This window comes from Porites lutea, chromosome 5, assembly GCF_958299795.1.
Source record: "Porites lutea chromosome 5, jaPorLute2.1, whole genome shotgun sequence".
NCBI classification, from domain to species: Eukaryota; Metazoa; Cnidaria; class Anthozoa; order Scleractinia; family Poritidae; genus Porites; species Porites lutea.
In genome coordinates, this window is record NC_133205.1 from 35,977,908 (window position 1) to 36,001,347 (window position 23,440).

Consider the following 23,440-nt stretch of genomic DNA (forward strand, 5'->3'; position numbering starts at 1 on the left):
TGCAAAAGCAAATTTTGAAGTCAAAACCAGTTAAATAGTACCACAGTTCCTAGCTCACAACCTGGCCAATTTTGCTTCATTAACTGATAGTTACATGAAATCATTTTCAAAATTACTGAAACTTTGATAAGGCAAAAATAAAACATTTTTTTGGGCCCGAAAAGTTGTTGGGACTTTCGAAAAACCAGGGTGCCCTGTAACCTGAGATCAGGCCCAATTTTAGCGGTTCTCATACATTCTTTCTAGCGGCCAGCGCTTCGCCATGCCCGCCGGAATGTAATTTTCAAAGCGAAACGAACATAGAGCCTGATCTCAGGTTAGGTGCCCTGTGACTTTTCAAAATAGGAACAAGAATGGGGCGGTTACACAGCTGGTGACAAATCGCACGTGAAGTGATGCAATTTTTTTACTTCTTGGTTTGATCCATCTTATCCAACTGGTGTAAAGGTGTTTTTGTCATTTTTCATTCGAAAAAAGAGATGCTGAGATCTGCCTTAGCTGCTGTTAAAAATGCAGCTGTACATCCAGAGAAATACAGACAACTAAATCCAGTTCAACTGTCACGTTTGATGGGTCTACAGTTCAGATGTTATACAGCGCAGACGACCCCTGACTCAAATTCTTCCGAACAAACTACTAATCAGCAAGATCAGCAAGCATCTGATCCACAGAAGAAGGCTGATGAACCGGCGAAGGAATCGAAAGAAAGTGAACACGACCGTCTTTTAACAGAAAAGGAAGAGTTATTGAAAGATCTTCAGGTATGTTATATAAGATGTGATATTTGATATGGATTTGCCAATATACATGCATGTTACATCATAAAAACTTTTAAAGCTTGAATCGGTAAAATAAAATAAAATTTTCACTTTAAATCTTATTATGGAATTTTAAGAGTGAAGGATGTTACTCGCTGATAGTCCTTAGACCGATTAATTTCTTCGCAATGAAAAGACGTCCTCAAAAGTGCTTCTTTGGGAAACCGCAACATTGTCACCCAAATCGAAGTAAACCTAGAAGAGAGGGGCGTAAGGGTTTGCGGTATTGGGTTATTTTTGTGCGGTGCTGCGCTAATTTTTGTTTCAAAGTACGGTATTGCGGTTTTCAGAGTCCAAGCGGTGTGCGGTGAGTTTAAATTTTATGTCGCGGTAGTCGGTGAAAAAATCGTTGTGTCTCGGTGATCTGCTTCTTTTTCATGACAAGAGGATACAAATCCTAAAAGGTCTCCCTAGCTAGCCTGCGTGACCCGCGTGTCTTCCTATAGTGCACAGTCGGGGATCGTATACTGCGCAAACAGTCCAGACAAATCGTATGGCTTGTAATTTCAGTTAGTACTTGATATGATTAACGACATTAACTTTTTTATCCAATGATACGTAAACATGTCGCATTATTTATGACCTCATGGACCTTGTGGGAATAGTCAGCTCGGTTAATAACCTCCTTACCAATCTTACCGCCACTTTCGTGCCAGTCGCGAAACAATGGCGAGCTATCCAGAGGGTCAACTGGGTGATCAGTCATATATGCCAACAAATAGTGAGGTCAGTGAGGTCGTTATAAATTGTGCAGTGTCAAAAGATGATCTATGAAGAAGGTGTGGTCTAAAAATTACTCCTCGTCCTTCTCGTTGTGCATGCAAGAATATACGGAATGTATAAGTATTCGTGTGTGCTTAGCCTACGTAGCATGGCAGCCCGGGGGGATTTACGGTTAGCAAACGTACCGGAATGTTTGTACTGTAGATGAAAAGTAAAGTGTAGATGAAAAGTAAAATGGTCAAATCATAAGAAGAGAAAGTGACTAAGCTGGGATCGCGAACAATAAATATTTGTCCAAAAGTGACTAAGATGGATCTATAATCTGTATATTTGGCCACAGAATGAACTATAATGGGGTAGGGGCTCTGAGAGGCCAGCGACACATACCCAGCAAAAATTAACCCAAGTACCCCTGTTGTTTCATTTAGGGACGGACCATTAGAAAAGTTAGGGGGGGAGGGGAATTTTCGAGCCGCAGGAATTTTTTTTTGTTATCAAATTCCTTGTATGAATGTTTTTTAGGCCATAGCATGAATATTTTTTAGGATAATTGACATGCATGAATTTTTTTTAAGTTTAATTTTCCCTTGCACAAATATTTTTGTGTACTTCGCCCCCACCCCCCCCCCCCCCGATAAGTTTTCTAATGGTCCGTCCCTTACGTAAACGTATACATGTAATGAACAAAATTAAACGAGTGCGATGATCTTATGTTTATCGCACGCTTGACTTCGACGCATCTTGACTTGGAAACACTGACATAGAAGTGTTCACCTTCTATTTGAACGGAGGATTTGTAGTATTGACAAAGTCAACTTTTTCCCATTAATTTTTAACTGCGGTTTTGGTATTTGGCTAATTTTTGATGCGGTATTGCGGTATTCTCGCGCTACCATGTGCGGTATTGCGGTATTCGTACCCCCCTTACGCCCCCCTCCTAGAACTACATACATTGACACCATCAAGGCTGACACTGGACTGGACAATGCCAAAGAGATAAGAGATGCAATGCTTGATCAGGTCGTGTGGAAAGATTTTTTTAGGAGAGCTTGGGATGATTCTTGGCGTAAGTAAGTAGACGTGGTATCAGTGGATTGGAAACCAGTCATTTCGATACGAACTCACGCTTAATACATGTACTCTTCATTCTATAAGCCAACTATGTGAACCGTTTATAAGTCAAATGAATTGATTTGTATCAAAACAACCGGTACTGAGCGGAGGATTTTAAGCATGCAGTTTGATTATCCTCCTTCTGATTGTCATTAATGAGGCCCTCTAGAGGGGTTTGGTGTGGTATGTATGTCCGTAGTATGGTCATTTCACAGGTTGAGGACCAGGCCATATCCCCATCAGTATTTACACCATCTTTATGTCGTTTGTCACCATATCATCTGGTCTTACCTCGCTGTTTCAAGGCCATGTCGCTTGTCGGAATTTTACCCTAAAAGGGTCTCATTAATGGTGATGGGGGTTTGGTAAAGAAAGTAGTCATCATAAAACACAGACTGTGGACAAAGTATAGACCAAGCAGTTTAAACCGTGGCTTACCTTACAAGCAAGTTTTACTTGACGAGGAAAAACTGATTCAAGGAAATCTTGTTTGTGCAAACAGGGCACAAGACTTGGACTTCAGATCGTGTTTTAAATATGGGCTATGCAGGGTTAAAAAAAATTTACAGGTTTCATGTACATAGAAAATGTGGATGAAGGTGTGTTAACACTGTCAGCATTTTCTGTTAAAATGTCTGTCAAGAGGCCTTTCTCCAAAGATTTCATTTGTCATTATTGCTTTTGTCTTCGAAGCCTTTGGTGGCAAAGTTATATTGAGTGTACCTGTCTATCATAATTTATTAAGGAATATAAACCACTAAGTTTTAAACCACCCTGCAGCCTCACACAGGTATAGAAAACTAGGTATTTCCATGGAATAACCTTTGTTGAAGAACATAACCTGGCATTGTCAACTTCTTGATTTGGCACTTCTTAGATACATGATTGTCTTTTACTGATTTCAACATTGTAACAACAGTTACACGGTTAATAGTGAACTTACGCGACGGGACGGGAGAGGAAAGAAGTACCTTGTGTGATAAGCGTGACAATAATTTTGCTTGAAATAACTTTTCGTCAAACTTCCCTTTCTTTTAAACAGATCTTTTTGTAAAAGACCAGAAAACATTGATGTTAGTCAAGATCACGACAAAACACCCAAGTTATAGCCTTGTCACGTTCGTCACGCACAAGCAATTTGCCGTCCTCTTCTTCCTGCCATCCTGTTGCATAAACTCACTATTCTCCAGCTCATTTAACAGGCTACGTAATGCATGAGGATACATGTATTGCTGTTTTAGGTCAAATCTGTGCTGAGGTCATCACTTTGTTCCTGTATCCATGCACAAAATGCTCTTTTTAGGGTGTAAAGAAGATGTCAAACAAATTTCATCAGGGAGTACTAACCATAATAATTATGGGTGTTAAGTTAATTTGCAGGCATACACTCAAACATGTAGCATTAAGGCCTGACAAAGTTTCAATCCATGTTCATCCTTGACCTTGATCTACTGTAAGAGACTACAGGAACAGTTCTCAATGCCTAATTATAGTCTTAAATAACAAAAATGGGCCATTATTTTTGGAATTCAAGTGATGCCAAGACAAGTTTAAGCTATTTTTAAAAAGATTGCGAATAGGGTGACATAGTAGCCCCTTAAAAAAAGAAAAATAACGACATGTACATGACAGTAAATCAATATAAAACCAAACATTGCAGTATACCAACTTTTTTTTGCCTAGTTGCCCATCTAAGTAAAGCTTGACTTAGTTTTTTGAATGGATGGGAAAGGAAGCTAATAGGGTTTATGGGTTTTCTGGATTAAAATATTATTCCTTGTTAAAATCTTCCAAACTGAAGTGTGATGTGCCTCAAGCTTCTGTTGTGGATCAATCATTTCTCAGCCTGATTATATTACAGGGGAACCCACAGACACAGGACTCCCGTTAGGCATCTAGAGCCTCAACCCCTCTCCCTCAAAAAAAAAAAAATCATTTAAACACTGATTTGCCATTTGACAAGAACTTGGTCAGCGGTCAGCGTAAAAGCATTTTTCACTTCATGTAATACAGCATATTGTGTCATTATACCTTCTTCCTATAAAGATATTATGATATATATTCACAGTGTATTCCTTCCCACCAAATGTACTATTTAGTGTTGTGGCATAGACAAGCATGAAATTATTAGTATGTGTAATCAAGTGGTGATGAGTGAAATTAGGGAATAATTTCATACATGTATGTGTTCAAAACACTTGTAAGTGAAATTATTCCTTAATTTCACCAGTATACCATTTGACTACCCATTGATATCATGGGTGACTAATTAAGCTCACAATCGCGGGTTTTTGACATGTTTTCCAGGATTTATCATATCGAGAACTCCATACCCTGAAAAGATCAGAGCTTAAATTTTGGCTTAAAGAGTTCGGAATTTTTGGACAAAATACCTGATAGAATTTTTCTTGATCTGTTCTTTCATTTGTGTAGCTTTTTCAAAACATCTTTTAAAGCCCTGTTATCTTGATTCATGATGCCATCTTGGTTATGAGAAGTATGGAATGTTGCCATATGAAATAATAAATTAACGCCGACTGATTTTCCGCCAAAATTAAGGAGTAATTTGTCAGTTATGATATTGGAGGCTTTACGTTTCATAAATTTTTTAGCAGTACGTTTAGCAACAATTTGTTGAAATCCATTTTCTGCTTGGTAGGACAAGTACAAACGCTCCCTAGCTGACAATGAGAACATACTGACCCGCAGCAGGAAGCAAATTGATGAGGCTAAGTTGTTTGGAATTCAGAGCTTCTCGAAGGATTTGCTTGAAGTTGCAGATATTTTGGGAAAGGCAACAGAAACTGTACCAAAGGATGAGGTTGAAAAGAACACTACTTTGAAGAATTTATATGAGGGACTTTTGATGACAGAAGTACAATTACAGAAGGTTTTCAAGAAGAATGGTCTTGAGAAAATCAACCCGATAGATGAGAAATTTGATCCTTACAGTCACGAAGCACTATTTCAGGTTCCATTTCCTGATAAAAAGGCAGGTACTGTTGCTGTTGTGGAAAAAGTTGGGTACAAACTTCATGGAAGGACACTGCGACCAGCACTTGTAGGTGTGGTCAAAGAATAGAACTATGTGTATTTAGTAGAATTTGTAACGATCTTTATTATAGTTTCTACATCCACAATGTACATGTATAAGATTGTTGTGCGCTGATATGCATTTAAATATACACAAAAATTAGTTCCCATTTCTTTGATCCTTCGCTCTATGCGTGGTTTGTTTGTTCTGATTGTTCTTGGGGATTACTCCCATAGCTATGTAGGTACATCTGTGATGCATTTGCTGCCCCAAAGGGTCTGCTTTTGAGCCGTATTAGCCGGAAAAAGGGTATAAACTTTGCTCATTATGGAATGAAATATGATATGGTTTTCAAGGGAACCACGAAGGTAATTTTCCTTTTCAGCTGTAAATGAATAAGACCGTTCAGTGTCAAATACTGCTTAAAATGCTTATACAGTACATGTATACTGGTTTCACTCTGGGGTTGGCAAACCGAGTACAATTTTCAGAAGCCAGGTCTGAAAACGGGTGTGAAAAGCAACTAGTTTTGGTCTGAAAAAGGGTTAGGATTTGGAGAACTGGGAGGCACCCCCCCTCCCCCCACGAATTGCTGGGAGTACACCCCCCAACCCGGGCCGTTGTTTTTTTGTGAGTGAGACAAGTGACTGAGACTTGCTACTCGCGGACTGAAAGTGAGTGCGGAGCGTTAGCAACAAGCTTGACCATAAAAAAGGGTTGGATAAGAAAAACATAACTCTGCACGTTTATGACGCTTTTTGGTACATTTCTTTGCGATCCTCTGTCATAATAGCTAGCGGCGTGGAAACTTAGCTGTTTTTGGCAGTGTTGAGTTCTCAGATATGCGAAGATAGGGTCTTGTCGTTCCCCAACACAACGCAATTGACATTTATCGAGTGCCTTTTTTGTATCCTCGCTATCTAGTTAGTCAGTTATTGGGCTGACCTCGTCCCCAGGGTCTACTCTTTCTCCAATATGGCGGCTGTTGAAACACCCTTTCATCACAGGAAACTGTGTAAGGTTTACTCCAACTGTGTGAACGCTTTGAATCAGGCTGTTATTTAGCGAGCAAACTCCAAAAAGAAAGGATTTCCGCCTGGAAATTAGGTTCATCACAACGGCAAAAGGGAGAAATCATATAGATAGGCTTTTTTTCAGTTTATGCTTTTTTCGATGCCCCAAAAAGTTACACCTTAAACATGATCCAGTTTCATTTAATTAATTGAAAACTTATTTTAGCAGTTTAGAAAAGTAGGCTTTAATAATAGAATAAGTTACGTGAATTTTAATTGCTTTTTACTATGTACAGTAAAGTGGTATGTGGTCCAAGGAAAGGGGCCTTTGCCAACTGGGAAACAAATCAGATATCGCTTACAAAAACCTACAAGAAATATAAGTTAAATAAAGACATGGTGTGCTTTTTAAGTATAAAAAAGGCATTAAATGGAACAATTTACCTCGGTAAAGCATATTACTGACCCATTTATGCGAATATGTGTTTCCATACAAAATAGAATAGATTGCCTCTTTTTGCCACCAACAAAGCTGGCTGCCAATTTAGATATTAAGTGATTGTCAGCGAAAATTGCATTCGTTATGCCTTCCACGGCACCTACTACCAGTGGAGGCACCTGCAGGGTTAACACAAGAGCGAAGAAAGTAGGGTGCTTTTTGCATAATATGTCTCTAGCCGATTTTTGAAAACGATCCTACGGAAATTTGAAGCCATTTGAGTGAGAAAGGCCGAAAGGCGGTTTTTTTACCCCCGATAACTGAACTCGAAAATCATACCAGCAAAGGGAAAAAAGGAGAAAAAGAAAGAGTCAGGAAGAAAGGAGTAAAAAAGAAAAAAGCACTGGTGCACTCTTAGCTTTTATAATGGCTACTTTGGAGATAGTTTTGGCCGAAAAAAACTGTTTTGGGGAAGAGGTCTATTTGGCGGTAAAAAACGTCTTCAAAAATCCGGCTAGAGCTCTGTTATATCAAATCATTGTTTCACAAAGCCGTCCAAAATACCCATGGCGAAAAAAGTGAAGCTATTGCGTTGCCAGCCTTATCTTTAAATTTAACGAACTTTATCAGATTTTGAATTGAATGTAAATTGTACAAAAAATGGAATTACCCACGAAGCATTTAAAAGCACTTAAATATGTCCGTGCGTTCTAGAGGAATTGGAATTTGGAAGTGTTGGTTTTTTAGGAGAGGGAGAAACCGGAGTACCCGAAGAAAAAACCCACAAAACTAAAAAAAAACTCAACCGACATAAACAATGGCGTCGTTTTGGGATTTGAACCCGGTCTATGGGTGCGCAACCCTCGCTCCCCTGATATGACAAATACATAGAATCTCTGCCAAGAACACCCTAGGAAATCTCTAATTATAGGAATAACCCATCCACCTGTTCGGTACTGTGACAAGTGTTCGTCAAATCTAAGCAGCACAGAGACAAGATGGAGAACGCAACCATGACCCAAGATAGCTCTGATTTTTTTCTCCTGTTTAAAGAAGTTTCATGGATGATTGTCTTCATCTGTGAAGCAGTGCTAATTCTTACAGAAAATGTCATGACCATTTTAATCTTCTGGAGCATGCGCAAGAGACTTAAGCGAACAAGTTACCTACTCATCAATCTTGCCGTAGCGGACTTTTTTGTGGGGATCGGGCTTTCTATGTTTATTGGCACTGATATTGCAAGGACTTTAAAGAGAAATATTCCCGACAGTTTGGAGATAACCCTGATTATAATAGACCTCAGCGCAACACTGTCTTCCGTAACGTCGTTGGCCTTAATTTCTTTGGAAAGAATGTTCGCTATTTTGTGGCCTTTCCGCCATAGGCTTTTAAAGACACGATACTTCTATGTCTCCATTGGTGTGGTTTGGCTTATTTCAAGTTCAAATGGTGTCTCAACGCTTTCTTCTCGCACAGGCTACAACATTTTCACCGCTGCGTCATTCATCATTGCAGTCATGGTCATTTCTGCAGCCTATTCTGCCATTTGGATGCAGTCAACGCTACGCAATCGGATGCCGTCGAGCCGCGAGAAATCAAGCAACATGAGACAAAACAAAAGGCTTGCCAACACTCTTTTCGTTGTAACCGCCTTGTCACTGATGACTTGTTTACCATATGGCATCACCATTGCTTTCAACGACGACTTTCTCGAGAACTTGTATTCTTTCAGAGTTCAATTCACTTTAGTGGTGATGTATGCCAATTCGTTTCTGAATCCAATTGTGTATAGCTTCAGAATGCCAGCCTTTAAAGCTTCTCTGAAAAAAATATTTTGTCACTGTACTTGTCCAGGCTCACGGAATAAGTTTGCAATCGAGAAAAGTTACCAATCGTCCAGCAATGCAGCCAGTTTGAAATCTATTAAGACTACAGTCGAAATTCTTTAGAATAGTACTGGCATTGTTGCATTGTTTCTTAAGCAGTTTATTTTAAAGGTCTAGCTTGAAGGTTAGTGTTCTCAACAACAACAAAACTTTACTAGCAATTACATATCTTACACTGTCCGTAGCAAGTAAAGCTAATATTTGAGGTGCGTAGTTCATGCGCATAAACTAGTTACGATATTCAGGCTCACTCGGCAAGTTTAAAGTAGTGGGTTTAATAAGGGCATAAAAACTTAACACAATATGTAACTAAAAACGTCATAAAAGCGAATTGTAATCAGTAGTTTAAAGTTCGCACATATGAAGGTTTTCAATTTTAAGTAAACGAACAAAAACGAAAATCAGAGGAAAAAGACGTAATATAGAAAAATAGCTAACTGTTAGTTAAGAGTGAGGAACCGATTAAAAAAAGTAAAATTTATGATTCATATTTTTCGGCTGATTTTACTTTTTCCATCAGCGTGCATGAGCGCATCAAGGTAGTCATCTTTTTTGTTTTTCAAAATATAGAAAGGTATTTTGCTATTCTTTGGAAGATGTTGGATGACGAAGTATCTCATTCCACATCTTTGCCCCTAAGTGAGAGGAAGACAGCCTATACAATACTAGTTCGGATCTATTGACATAGAAATTTCCGTGACGTACAAGTGCTTGTTTTGCAGCTTTTTGCTTCTGCAATGCCAAAATAAACGAAACCGTGTCCTTCGTTTGCATGTGATGCCATCATGCATGCTGCAAAATAAAGTAAAAGCGATCCTGCTGCGTCTGGAAGAAGACTGATTATCCAATCACCGTTTTTTGAAAACAAAACATTTTGCAAACGGGCCAATGAGATTCTTAGATTTGAGGGCTGTTTCCTGATAGGTCAGGTAAGTTTAAACTGTTTTAAAGTTTTCAACGGTTCTTTGTTGATACTTGAATTTTATCGGTTGGCATGCAGAAAACTTGAGAATCTTTTGTTTCCAAAAAACGCTGTGATTGGATAATCTTCTTTCGAGTGCCCCGCTTCAAGTAGCGCACTGTTAGTTTCATCAGATATATAACCTCCTGAGAGATAATACATCGGCTATGCCAACTTTCTGCAATATATAGGCAGGGCTTCTGATATAGGTTTGCTCTGTAGTAAAGCTCATTAGAATTTCAAAACGTTTGCACTACGCGACCTCTGTAAAATGTTGATTTACAGCCACCACTCAGAGTAGCCTTATATTCAATGGTATAACAACAACAAAAGGCCACTTCCGCGGAGTTCCAAAACCCTCACTTTCAAAATGAGGCCGAGTGTACAACCTTTCTAGTGAAAATGAGTTTTATTTGCATGAGAATGAAAAATCATCTCCATATCAAAGGCTGAGCACTTAACCTCGTTTTGATACAGAAGTCCGTGGGAACCAGAAATGGCCTATTACAGTAAAAACCCCGCACGTAAGAACCTAGTGGTTTAAGAACCTGCTGGCAGAAATTTGCCTCTTTAAAACCCCAAAATAGGAACCTGGTTAGCTTAGCAAGATCAAGCAGATTCTTATATGTAGGATACAGTTAAATTATGATAAACATTTTAACCTGGGATCGGAGTTCGACTTTGAAATTGCTAATTTATATTACAAGAAAATACTGTACCAAACTGTAACATAAAGTAAGTAAAACTAGTTCTGTAAGTTCGACAAAAAAGCGGGTTTATATAAATTACAAACTGTAATAATTGTATGCTTCATGACGAACTTTGCATAATGAAGGTTTGAAATGTACAGTTGTGAATAAATACTAACAGTAACTGGATATTCAAGGACCGAATTTTAAGTTTATTTATTTATTTATGTTTTGTAGTCAACAACTATATCTCCTTCATAGCTTAAATTGCGATCGAATAACTACCTGAAAATAAAAGAACCTTTAACTATCTAGAAAAATCTCTTTCCTCTGCGCGTATTTTGGAATAAGAATATACCCTTGAAGGACTTGATTTGGTATTCATTGCAGCGCAATATCAAGAAATCTAATCGAAATAAAATATTCCGATGCATGTGGCGATTGAATAGTACAAAAATCACGGTACAAGAGATTTGTAACAAAACTTTTGCGTATACCTTCGGCCTAGGCCAAAAGTCGAAATTTAAATGCCGGACGAACCAGACTATACTAAGTTAAGATCGACTGTTGGGTCACATGTCGAACTTAGGACGCGTGGAACCAATCAACTGCATCAGTTAAAAAGGCAATTTTAAAAAATTTTCTCCCGAACGAGGCTAAATATACATTATCATACAGGGCAGGTTGCTCGAAGCCTGGTTAGTTTAACCGTTGGTTAAGAGGTATCAAAATGTATAGGTTTCCATGGTATTTAACGCTGGTTAGCACTAACCATGCTTCGAGCAACCCGGGCCTCAGATATTTAATTTATTCAGGTTAGTTCGTCGCATGTGAAGATCGACGCTTGTCCCGGAGACGATCTTCAGACGGATGGAACTTGTGGGATGATCCAAACTCATTCAGACGAACTTAACTGAGCCAGATGTCGAACTTTTCATGAACTCAACTAAGCAAGTTTGGTTCGTCTCATGAAAAGTCCAACGTTTGGCCTATAGGCCTAGACCTTATTCCTAAATACTATCGATCGGACGCTATGAGCCCTAAAAATCTCTCGTAAATGGCCACCTCCTGTTAGTGACCGCGAGCACTTTTCGTTGTATGTACTTTGCTGCTCACAGTATACGAAGTACATTCAGTGACAATATGGAACTACACATAGTAAGTTAGAGATTCTAGTGCATGTGATAATTGAAATTATCTTTCATGTGGTAAACGAGTCTCGGAAGAGACCCGCTTGTGGTTCTATTGTTAGCGACCGACTCCCGTAAGCGACCGCTAAGTCTTCGATTATTTTTGTAAGAATCAATAATGGTAATAGGACTGAGTGGAGTCCAATTCGGTCTGTAATCATAACTAGAACAAAATTGTTAAATCTGATTGGCTATCATCTGCCCTGATTTCAGCCTTAATTGAACAGTTTGATAGGACAGTAAGCGTCATGCTTAAATGGCTTTTTTTTCACTGCTAGCAAAACAAAATTTCCAATTTCTTGTGTTTTGATTTAGAAAAATGCCTGTTATATCACAAATTTTGTTAAAGTTATGATTAGTTGGTAACAGAACTTCGTGTCGTCCAATTCGGTCTGTAATCATACTCGTGATTAAACAAATCGGACTCCCGCTACGCGGTCGTCAGATTTTGTTAATCACTCGTACCATTACTAATCATACGAGTGATTAACAAAATTGGACGACCCATTAGCCTGGTAGCGGGAGACCGATTTGTTTAATCACGAGTATGATTATTTACCATATTCGACAACACGAGGTTCTGTTACCAATTAATCATTACTATAACAAAATTTGTGATAGTTTAGGTTTTTTGAAATTAAAACACAAGAAATTCAAAATTCCGAGAGTTTTGTTAGCGTGCGATGGCGCGTAGTGTCCAATTACTTAGGCATGACACGTACTGTCCTATTACACTGTCCTATTAGTGCTGAAATCAGGACAGTTGATAGCCAATCAGATTTGAGAATTTAGCTATAGTTATGATTAAGGACATTAAGGGACCCGGGGTGTTTTCTTGATTACAAAAGAATATCACTAACTAAATTGAAAGTTTTAATTAGGTTTTTTGGTTCTTCAAAAAGAGACCCTTCATGAATACTATTTCAGCAGGAGCACGCCATAAACCTCAGCTAAGTCCATATGAGAATATTTGCTGGAAACGTAGGATTTGCCAAGCATTTTAAATTAATATCAACACTGAAAAATTCTAATTTGAGGTTTTTAATCACTTATTCTGATTCCGTAAACGTGGACTTTTTCCTTTCCGTGAAATGCCAAGAAAGAATGGTCGAATTTTGCAGAGAAGACAGTTTCGCTTTTATTAATTGTTTCCTGTCTAACCAAGGAAATTGAAAAAGAAAACCATTTTCTGGTAAAAATTAGTTTCAAATGGAACAAAAACATCTTTTGTTTAAAGGGATATAAATATTTTATTGAGATTACTGAGACCTTATCGGGAAATATTGTTAATAAGTTGCCGATCTAAATGATCTTGTTTTCCGTGAGCAGATATACCAGAAAAAGCCTAGAATTCAATGTTATTGCCATCAATTCCGTGGTAAAATTAAAGAGCAATTTACGTGAGAAGCAATCAAATTTGTAAGTGATGGCGTGCCTTTAAGTGTTCTGCCATGCGTTGTATTCGATACAATACTTTTATTGTTTCTGTGTAGTTTTATTATAGTAAGACAATATAAGATGATCGAAATATGAGTCATTTCATATATTTCCATTTAATACCGAGACAGAAGTAGATTGCATTTTGAAGGGAGTATCAATATTTAATTAGCATCTTTAGAAAGATATACATTTCTTTCAAGTTAGCTTAAAGTTCAGATGTTCTTCTAGTTAAACACAGGCCAGCCGATGCCAAACGAACCTGTCACTCTGAGTGCTTATCTTTCTTTGAAATACCGAATGTCAAGATACAGGTCGGATTAAAACGTTAAGAGGAGATAGTAAGTGGCTTTACGCCACTCCAAATAATGTGCCGAACCTAACCGATAAATAAGGTACGTCATCAGAGGACCGGTGTCAGCAGTTTCTATACCGGTTTTATACGGCGAGCGAAGATGCCGCAACAAGATGATAACTGCTTGTTTCGACACTTAATGTATGAAAGTGATAGAATTTTTAGATTCTAAAGAATCTTTCCATTCGCAGTCTCTCCTCTCGGGTCACTCCAAAGCACTCCGTAGTCAAACTTTGTATCGCTGAGTAGGGTCTACAAGTCGACTAAACCGGGCCTAGTAAAAACCTATTTACTAGGCGTCTGGCCGGATTGTGAATTGGTTGAGACGTATACATAACAAAGCCAACATAACCCTTTAAATTGGTAATTTCACTGAATAAACTGTATGTCACAAAATGTCAACTACTTGCTTTAAAGGAGTCTGCACAGCGAAGCAGGCCTGTAATCATTATCTGATTCTAAGTCAACTCATAAGACTTATTCTAAATGTCAGTCATGTATCGACATTTTTTAAAATTTCCTTAAATAGGCCTAGAAAGATGAACAACACAAGCCTCGATTATGGTTTACCTTTTTGGTTGTTTAAAGATGTTCATTGGATGGTTGTCTATATTTGTGAAGCTCTTCTTATCCTCACTGGAAACTCCTTAACGATTTACATCTTTTTTCGCATCCGGAAGCGGTTGAAGCGTACAAGTTATTTGCTCATCAATCTTGCAGTTGCCGATGCTTTTGTGGGGATGGTACTCACTCTTTTCATAAGTGTAGATGTAACAATTATGTTTGAAAAAGACGTCAGCTTAACTTTTGGTGAAGCAGTCGTAGCACTCGATATCAGCGCAACAGTTGCTTCACTGTCGTCGTTGGTCTTAATTTCTTTGGAAAGAATGCTCGCTATTTTATGGCCACTTCGTCATAGGCTTATAAAAACACGATACTTCTATGTTTCTATTGGCTTTGTTTGGTTTCTTTCCGCCGCAAATGTACTTTCAAATCTACGCCTCTACAATGATATCACGTATGACGATTCTTACAGCGTCTTTACATCAGTAACATTCGTAACGTCTCTTGTAGTCATTACAGTTTCCTATCTTGCCATTTGGATTTCAGTACGGCGCAATGCAATACCAAGCAACGATCGTAGATCAATGAGACAAAGCAGCAAGCTGGCCAAGACACTTTTCATAGTAACCGCCTTGTCAATTATGACTTCCTTGCCATACGGTATTATCGTCACTTTGAAAGAATTTTCTGAGGATTTCTTTTCTTTTAGAGTGCAAATTATTATGGTGGTACAATATGCGAATTCACTTCTGAATCCAGTCATCTACTGCTTCAGGATGCCCGAGTTTAAAGCTTCCCTGAAAAAGCTATTTTGTTGTCACTGCTCGGGTGGGAGCAGTTTCCATACGAATTCTACACCGTTTAATAAGAATTCTCTATCGATTAAAAATCATTCTTTATCTCCTACCAGTGGAATAACACTGAGGTCCGTGGAGTTCACGGAGGCTAATAATCGTAACTAGATTTACATTTTCAGTTCCAAGCTTCTGAGGAGAACCTGTCGGCTCCAAGACCATTTGCTTTTGGTTGAACTTAAAATAACTGCTTATGAAACTAGGGATCGATAGTCTATTTCCTTCTTTTTCTAAAAAAAAATTCAGTAAGGGTGTTTGATCCTTATCTTTCAGACATCAATTTTCTTCATGTTATTCTTGCCTTTCTTTTTGTTATTTCTTCATCAGCCGCATGATGAATACCGTGAGGCCTCAGTGTGGTTCTACCTATTCATCGTGGCGTCATTGTTTATCTTTTGTCTAACAGCCGCCTAGTTAGCTGACATGAATAAACTCTCGTCTGCAGAGCAGGAGGTCGCGGGTTCAAACGCCCGGACCGGAACAACACACAGGGTATCAAGATAACTGAGGAGAATGTGCTGCCTTTGTTATAACATCTGTAAATAGTTTAGTCCTCTCGGGCAAGGAAGAAAAACCGTTGATCCCCCTCACACACTCCTTCACTGTTCTGATTGATTCCTGTGGGACGTTAAAAAAACTGGCACTGCTGTTCGTAGAAAGCAGGGGAAGTAGACCTCTGTGGTGTGGTCAACCTGGATGTGAGCCTGTGTATGTATTGCTGTAGCAGCTCCAAATCAGCTTTAAAGCTGCTATGATGATGATGATGATAATGATGATGATGATAATAGTTTTCCCATAGAAAAGGACGCGGTATATGAAAATTAAAATTGCAAAGCCGGTTAAGCTAAGGGAGTGATCTATGCAGTTTTTAACTCTTCTGAAGCGGTATTTAAGGACAATAACCAACCACTCAACTGTGCAATGAACGTTGCTGGGTAGCAATTATGCTGGAAGCGATAAAACAACAACAACAATAACCTTTATTACATGACTATAGATACTTACAGTATTGCAAAAAGTAATGATATTAACAACAGATAATCAAGTGACATTCTTACATGACAGTACACTGAGACGCAAATTTTTCAATAATGAAATACAATTCGCAAACCGGACTTAAAATTTCAGAGAGAGCTTTTTCTACTATGATATTTAAATGAAAATCCCTTTCTACCGACCCAGCTGCAAAAATGGGTCTCCGAGGATGGTGAAGATTCAGGGCTACTACTTTCACAAACGGTGGTTTCGTTTGGCCCGTCCGGCGCAGCATTCATTTGTTCGTTACATCCTTTGTATTATTCTTAGAGCAAATTAGAAGAATTAGTCAGCCTAATTTAACAATCATTTACCATGCTTACTTTGATCTTTTTATTGTTTTCCATTAATCAACTTGATTGATATTTATGAAAAATTGTCGATGTAATATTGTACATATCCTAAGTAAAGTTAATTATGAAAAGTTAGGAGCATGTGATATACGCCATTTCCGAGTTCCAAAATCTCTCACCTTTGAAACGCGACTAAGTGCAAACCCTTTCTTGTAAAAATGAGTTTTATTGGCATGAAAAAAAAAAAAAATCATTTTCATACCAACTTAGCCTCGCTTTGAAAGATAGGCTTGGGGCCAATCGGAAATGGCCTTTTGCCAATATGAATTCGCTAACAAATCGCTTAAACATATCGCTGTGTACATATCCCAGGATGAAACAAGCAGGTTTTAGTAATAATTGAGCTAATGTAAGCTTTTTTCTGAAGAAGAAAACGAATATTCAGTTAGCAAAAAGAAACGTGGTTCTATTTGATAATTTTAACGGACCAAGGACATCCTCCTAGGTCTGAATTTCTTTCTTTTTTTGGTTCACATCATACTTAGCCTGTTCCAGGCTCTCAGATAATGGGGGAAGACGCGATAGAAAAAGGCACGCGAAAAGTTGGCGGGGTGGGAAAAAGGGAAAGGAAAGGAGAGAGAGCCTGTATTAAACCATTTCTTTTACAACCCTCTTCCGCCCACTTTTGGCACGTTTGAGATAATTAGATTTCCGCTTTCAAACTGTTGAAATGTCAATGAGTTGGAATCTTTCTCAAATTTCTCGCGAGATTATATCGCGCGGTGCTAATCCCTTATGCGAGTGTAAGCAATATGGAGTGTAAAAAGCGGGTCGGTAGGCAACACACGATTTTTATCTCGTGCCAAAATGCTGCTTGTTAGCCTGCGAACGGCAGACGTTTCTCCTCGCTCATCGCCGCTGAGGGACGTTTCGCGAAACGTCCCTCAGGGGCGATGAGCGAGGAGAAACGCCTGCCGGCGTTCGCAGGCTAGCTGCTTGTTCCAGTGAATACATGTATTTTCTCTCACGGGTGGATTATGCTCTGGAGGGGTCTACATTTTGACTGAGCAAACTATGCGATTTTTGCCGCCTGTTTCATGCTAGCCTGTTCACAGACCCTCTATTTTCTCTTCAAAGTCCGTCGAGCGCGGGTGATAAAATATAAACCGCTGGGGATTTATGATGTTTTTGAAAAGAACGAAAAGAAAAATAAAACGTCTGTTTACAGGCTAGTTTCGTGCTGAGAGGTCGTTACAAGCATATTGATTTTCTGAGGGTATTGTTTCTGGTCGGCATGATTGATGATTTTCCCTTCATTGCGGCTAAATAAGGGTTTTAGGTTGTTTAATTTTCTCTAAGTCCCTCCTTGATCTGAATGTGATGGTCTCCTACAATGAGTTTTGTCACGCTGGGCCCAGCTCGTTTAGTGTTTTCGCAAGATGTTAAATTCTCACGGATGGTGATTCACAAATCCAAATTTCGAAGAATTGCAGCTTAAACTGAAGCTACTTTAAACATGGAGAACTACGCTGTGAGTCAGTCAAGATTTTTAAACTCCAGCTTGTTCTTCTAAAGAGATCTAAAGATAATGTAAGTCTGGACTGGAGCGCGTAGATAACTCCTTTTTGCGACTGTTCTGTTATTGCCACTTCGTTATCAGGCAAGACCATTGTTTTCACCCTAAATGCGCTGGTTTTTCTTTCATCCGGCCCGATATTAAATAGATAATGAGTCCAAGAATGTCACCAACGTATCAATACTTAGAAGGAGCTCTTACAGAGTTTCAACAGTTTCAAAACTGACAGAGTTCATCACGTTAAAGTTCCAATGTTTTATATTAGGAAATTTAAAAGAAATTTCAGGATATAAATCATATAAAGAGTCCAAACGCGGTGAAGGCAAGGGGATTGAAATATTTGTAGCAATGGAATACGGACGCTTTCAAAACTCTTTCTTGTGTTATACACGTAATTAATTTTCACCGCGCACTTTTAATTCACAAAATGCCCGTGGCGAGACAAATGAAACTGCTATTTTGCCAAGTTTATGTCATACCCTGAAATTAAAATCCATCTAATTGTGCAAATTGCTGTCAAGCCTTTTCTAGTTTGTTTACTATCGCTGCTTAGTGTTTGTGATTCGCCCAGGGAAAGTTATGATGGTACGCCTTGTAGTAAGATCAGTCAAATTGGCTTCCTTTTTCAAAGAATAACTCCTTTCATTGAGGGGGCAGCGTGACCGAGCGGTAAGCTTGCCTCAACCCGGCATCGCAGTCCAGTCCTGCCCTTACCACTCGCCGAAGCTGCTCCTTGCCGTCCTAAGTCCCCTCCAGGTTAGACTAAAGAAATTGTGGTGCTACAGGCATCTGTAGGTGAGTAAAACAGACAAATGTAGTTTTATGAACTGATTGCACATTTTACTTTACGATGATATCAAACCAATTTTTATGCCTGTCAATAGCTAACTACTTGCGCTCTGCCCTCTTCCAGACGGGATTTCTTCTTAAAAACGAGTTTAAATTTTGAGTGAACTCGCCGAAAACTACTGAAACAAAAAACTGCACTAGTTTTACATGTTTTGCATTCTCCATTTCCCGTAATACATCCGCGTGCAAGTCTTGCTTTAAGGATACAGGGGCACCCAACGAGAATATAGTTCAAAACCACTTAAACATAGTATTGTTGAATGTATTTTGGTATTTGAACGGTAGATATAGGCATATTTTTCATCTGTTCGTCTAGCGATCCGAAAATTAAGGGATCAAAACTTACCTTTTTGAAAATTTCAACCAGAAAAAAGGCTCCCGAAAAATTCTAGGTGACCTTTCCACGGTAAAAATCCGTTAAAAATGGGCAATTATACCATTTTTGGGGGGTTCGAAAATCCTAGGAGAGGCAGGCAAGCAAGAAATTTAACAAAAACTGTTCCGAAAATTCTAGATCTCAAATCGTCTTCCGAACAGATATTTTCCAAAAATTGTCGTTGGGTGCCCCTGAGGATAGAAACAACGATAAAATTGTGTTATGTCCAAACACCATTGCTTTCGGACAGATATTTTAGAAACTTTTATTAATGACCTAGTATTCTCAAAATCGCCCAAGCCTCTGTCTTAAGTCGAGGCTAAGTGCGAGGTTATTTATATAATTATTCATAAAAAAACGATTTTTTTTCTCATGCAAATAAAACACTTTTCCACAAGAAAGGTTTTGCACTTAGCCGCGTTTTGATACTGATTTCGAGACCTAATAAATCTTAAATTTGTCATGATGTGAAGTTATATTGATCTAACTAATCTATGTATTCTTTAGCCTTAGAAAGATGACGAATGCAAGTCAAGATGATTCCGAACATTTGTTGTTTAAAGATATTCCATGGATGCTTGTATACATCTCTGAGGCATTTCTAATTCTCGTTGGAAACCTCTTTACAATTTATATTTTCTGGAGCATTCGAAAACAACTGAAGCGAGCAAGCTATCTGCTCATCAATCTTGCAGTTGCTGATTTTTTTGTTGGAATACACCGAATGCAAATATGGCGGATCTCTCGGTCGGCCCGGGTCTAGTTGCGCGAAAGCGAGGCTAGTGAGGCCTCGATAGTTTTATTTTGACTGCGCGTCTTAGCGATTCAGTCGATGAATATGGTCTCCTTCGAGCTGTTACGTGCTTAAGTGCTTTACCTTTGGTAAAGGACTGTTCTTGAAATATGTCGCTTTCTTCTGGTTCTTACATAGTTTCACAGCCCACGCTTGTAGGATTAACAGGCGATTGTTATTGTTGTTGTTATATTTTAATGCAGCTGTTTTCAGCGGGAAATCTAAAAGATCTTACGGTCCACCGCGGATGCTCCAGTTCTCGAGAATGTTTACCTTTTGTTGGATGAATAACAGACCATGCAAACATCTTGGAACAGCACCATCTCTTGTGAAAATTATTTCATTCAAATACTTTTGTGAGTCTTCTCATCTAAAGCAAGTGAGCGAGCACAGTTTCGCTGTAAAGTGCTTCCCATCGCCGCGCCGAATCGCGTGAATCCTTAAGTTTCTTTGTGAAAAGATCTCGGGAAAGTAAAGGCTATTCCAGCTAGAGTAAAATCTTTTTTTTGGTGGCCCTCAGGCATGCAACAGCTCGATGCAAACCATATCGATCGACTCAATCGCTAAGACGCGCAGTCAAAACAAACTCTCGAAGCCTAACTAGCCTCGCTTTCGCTCAACTAGACCCGGGCCGGCCGAGAGGTCCGCCATATTTGCATTCGGTGTATGGGAGTTGTTCTTTATATTGGAGCAGATATTGCAGTTCTCTTAGGAAAACAAATTAGTTTGATGTTAGTTGACGCAATAATAACAGTTGACGTCACTGCAACAGTTGCCTCGCTGTCATCGTTGGTCCTAATTTCTTTGGAAAGAATGGTGGCGATGCTGTGGCCATTCCGTCATAGGCTTTTGAAAACACGATACTTTTACTTCTCCATTGGTTTTGTTTGGCTTCTTTCGCTCACAAATGTTATTTCACTAAACTTGCGTGTAGATTCTGTTTCCTCAAATGGCTATGCCGACAGCATTTATACATCCGTTACGTTCATAGTCTCGGTTTTGGTCATCACCGTTGCCTATCTTGCTATTTGGATTTCAATGCAACGCAGTAAAATACCAAGCAATGATTGTAAGTCCAAAGAGAAAAATAGAACGCTTGCAAAGACCCTTTTTATAGTAACCACTTTGTCAATTATTACCTGCCTGCCATATGGTATCATCATTGTTTTTTGCCAACTTTTCTGAGGATTGCAGGTTTTCTTTTTGGGTTCATATAATCTTCGTCGCACAATTTGCGAATTCATTTTTGAATCCGATTGTCTACTGCTTTAGAATACCTGAATTCAAAGCGTCCCTGAAAAAGCTTTGTCAGTGCTCACGGAAAAGATTTTTGTTTGATAATAATGCTGTAAGGTCTGCCGGTGGAATAACACTGAGGTCCATGTCACCCGTAAAGACTCCTTAATGAAGGAGAAAGAGAGCCGAGCCTTGTGCTGAGACTGGAGAAACGCTTCAAAAATACTTGAAGGTCTTCTCTAGTCCAAAGGGGGATTATTCCGGTATCCCATGATGCAGCGCGGATCAACTATCCTCTCTGAAGTCCTAACCTGAGAAAACAGCTGGCATACTGGTTTATCACTAGTTTATCCTCGCAATGAGGGGGAGGGGGGGAAGGTTGCAAAATGAAATTCGAAATTTTTCCATCGATTGCTCAGTATCTAGTACGAATAGCTTAAGACTGATCGGAGGAAAGGCCAGGGAAATATTCCGATTACATGTTACCGACCGAACTGACACATAGTAAAAGCGTAATTGTCTTGTACATAAAATATGGATTATTTCTATAAAGACAAACGAGACTCACATTATGAGAGTTTTAAGTGAACATTAAACCAGATTTGTATTGTGTATCCGCGGTTCTTTTCTCTGGAACATGCAGCTCAGTAGCTTGCCAATATGCCTGTAATTGTTCACCACTTTTTCCATTTTTAGTTTGCGATTTTCAAGTCACCCATTAGGCAGATTTAGCCACGGCAATGCAGCGCAGATCTAAAAACCGACTTGACCAATGGCAGAACGGCAAATTTAGCACCGAAAGATTTCCGCGTACTTTGGTGTTCTTATTAGATATACTGCGTTGTCTTTGCTAAATCCGCCCATTGCAATTAGTTGAACGTTATAGCTCTCCCCGACATACAGCTGAGCGAAAAGAGAAAAAATCAAATAGAGTTCTTCAACATTCTAGACTTTTCTTTCCCAGAAAATGCGAAAACTAGTTTTTTGTAATTTTGACTGGCTTGGTTCATCTTATCATGGACTCAACCTGTCATTATTGCGGAAGTTACGCAATCAACATAAGAAATTTACACACCTGCCGGATTAAAGTGAAATATATAAATAGACATTTTTTACAATTAAATGATATTTTTCATCTATTAAAATATCTTATTGCCCGTGATGTCATTTCCAGTTTCTTTGAAGCCGGTATTTTATATCACATGTACAAAGATCTGAGACCAGAGTCAAAGCCAAAACCAGTGAATGAGAAGCTCTAGTACGGTAAGTTACTTTGCGGAATTTATTGAGATCTGAGTCCGAAAATAGTCCAGAAAATTGAAAACCATATTTTTCAACTTGGACGATTTGGCAGGACGCAAAAACATAAACCTTATTTCTGTATCTTGAATTGTCAATGCAAATGTACGTGTTTTCATGAGCTGATAATTATAAACTTTCTCGTTTCTGGACCACAACTTTAGAGTGCTATAATGCTGCCTATCTTCGTTTTTTTTTAGACGACACTTTTTGGTCGAAACCGTGGATTAGTGTATAGAAAGTACTTTTCTTAAAAAAGGAAACATCAAAATGTGTCATAATGTGACAATTTAGGACAATTGTCGTCTGCTACAGACAAACATTTTAGAGGAATATAATCTTTGCGAAAAAAGCTGAGGACGGCTAACAATGCTACGGAATAATCTGAGTTCCGATCAACTGCCCATATCACGCCGGTCTCATTTACAAAACAGCAAGAACGCACTAGGAAAAAGGGATTAAGTCTTTGGTTATCTTTTGGTTGAGTAATCATTATGAATGCCAAAATTTCTTGATCGCATATGGGTGTATCACAGCAAACCACTATCAACTGGCAATAATTTTTTGATATTCTATTGATCTTACCGAACTTTGACTCAGCTCAAGATAAATTAGAAGTCTAAGCTGCCGCTGCATTCATGTTATATTTCGGACTGAAGTATATTTCACCGTCTATGAACTGTTGTCGTAATAATGAAACAGTATTAGTTTCCTTCATTTAAGAGCTAAAATTGTGAAAAAAATGACTGCATTTGAGGATTTGGTCGTTGGCGGTAATAACAGGGTGGTTGGATTTATAGCTCTTTGCGAGAGAAAAGATAATAACTGGAATTTTTGGCTAGGACCAGAAACTTCGTCTTAACAACGAATTAATAGGAGGCTGCATCATGGAGTGGTCATTTGGCTG

The 23,440-nt window shown here is 38.8% G+C and overlaps 4 protein-coding genes across 4 annotated transcripts; all 4 read left to right on the forward strand.

The window, feature by feature from the left end:
• Positions 1 to 424: 424 nt before the first annotated feature.
• LOC140938703 (grpE protein homolog 1, mitochondrial-like) lies at positions 425 to 5,831 on the forward strand. The gene is made up of 2 exons (XM_073388204.1): positions 425 to 761; positions 5,314 to 5,831. Exons 1-2 carry the CDS (start codon positions 480 to 482, stop codon positions 5,734 to 5,736), a joined length of 705 nt encoding a protein of 234 aa, XP_073244305.1. The 5' UTR covers positions 425 to 479; the 3' UTR covers positions 5,737 to 5,831.
• Positions 5,832 to 8,138: 2,307 nt separating this feature from the next.
• Positions 8,139 to 9,089, forward strand: LOC140938308 (melanocortin receptor 4-like). The gene has a single exon (XM_073387803.1). It carries the CDS (start codon positions 8,139 to 8,141, stop codon positions 9,087 to 9,089), a length of 951 nt encoding a protein of 316 aa, XP_073243904.1.
• Positions 9,090 to 14,197: 5,108 nt separating this feature from the next.
• LOC140938309 (substance-K receptor-like) lies at positions 14,198 to 15,184 on the forward strand. Its single transcript, XM_073387805.1, has one exon. It carries the CDS (start codon positions 14,198 to 14,200, stop codon positions 15,182 to 15,184), a length of 987 nt encoding a protein of 328 aa, XP_073243906.1.
• A 4,534-nt stretch (positions 15,185 to 19,718) lies between these two features.
• LOC140938310 (uncharacterized) lies at positions 19,719 to 21,297 on the forward strand. Its single transcript, XM_073387806.1, has 3 exons — positions 19,719 to 19,914; positions 20,202 to 20,265; positions 20,672 to 21,297. The coding sequence occupies exons 1-3, from the start codon at positions 19,723 to 19,725 to the stop codon at positions 21,181 to 21,183; spliced, it is 768 nt and encodes a 255-aa protein (XP_073243907.1). The 5' UTR covers positions 19,719 to 19,722; the 3' UTR covers positions 21,184 to 21,297.
• The last annotated feature ends 2,143 nt before the right edge of the window (positions 21,298 to 23,440 follow it).

Bases quoted from the DNA above. Each gene is read 5' to 3' on its own strand.
- LOC140938703 (XM_073388204.1), top strand. From the start codon at position 480: ATGCTGAGATCTGCCTTAGCTGCTGTTAAAAATGCAGCTGTACATCCA. The intron at 762-5,313 runs GTATGTTATATA...TCTGCTTGGTAG, and splicing joins AGTTATTGAAAGATCTTCAG to GACAAGTACAAACGCTCCCT.
- LOC140938309 (XM_073387805.1), top strand. From the start codon at position 14,198: ATGAACAACACAAGCCTCGATTATGGTTTACCTTTTTGGTTGTTTAAA.
- LOC140938310 (XM_073387806.1), top strand. From the start codon at position 19,723: ATGACGAATGCAAGTCAAGATGATTCCGAACATTTGTTGTTTAAAGAT. The intron at 19,915-20,201 runs GTTGGAATACAC...ATTTTAATGCAG, and splicing joins TTGCAGTTGCTGATTTTTTT to CTGTTTTCAGCGGGAAATCT. The intron at 20,266-20,671 runs GTTTACCTTTTG...GGTGTATGGGAG, and splicing joins ATGCTCCAGTTCTCGAGAAT to TTGTTCTTTATATTGGAGCA.
- LOC140938308 (XM_073387803.1), top strand. From the start codon at position 8,139: ATGGAGAACGCAACCATGACCCAAGATAGCTCTGATTTTTTTCTCCTG.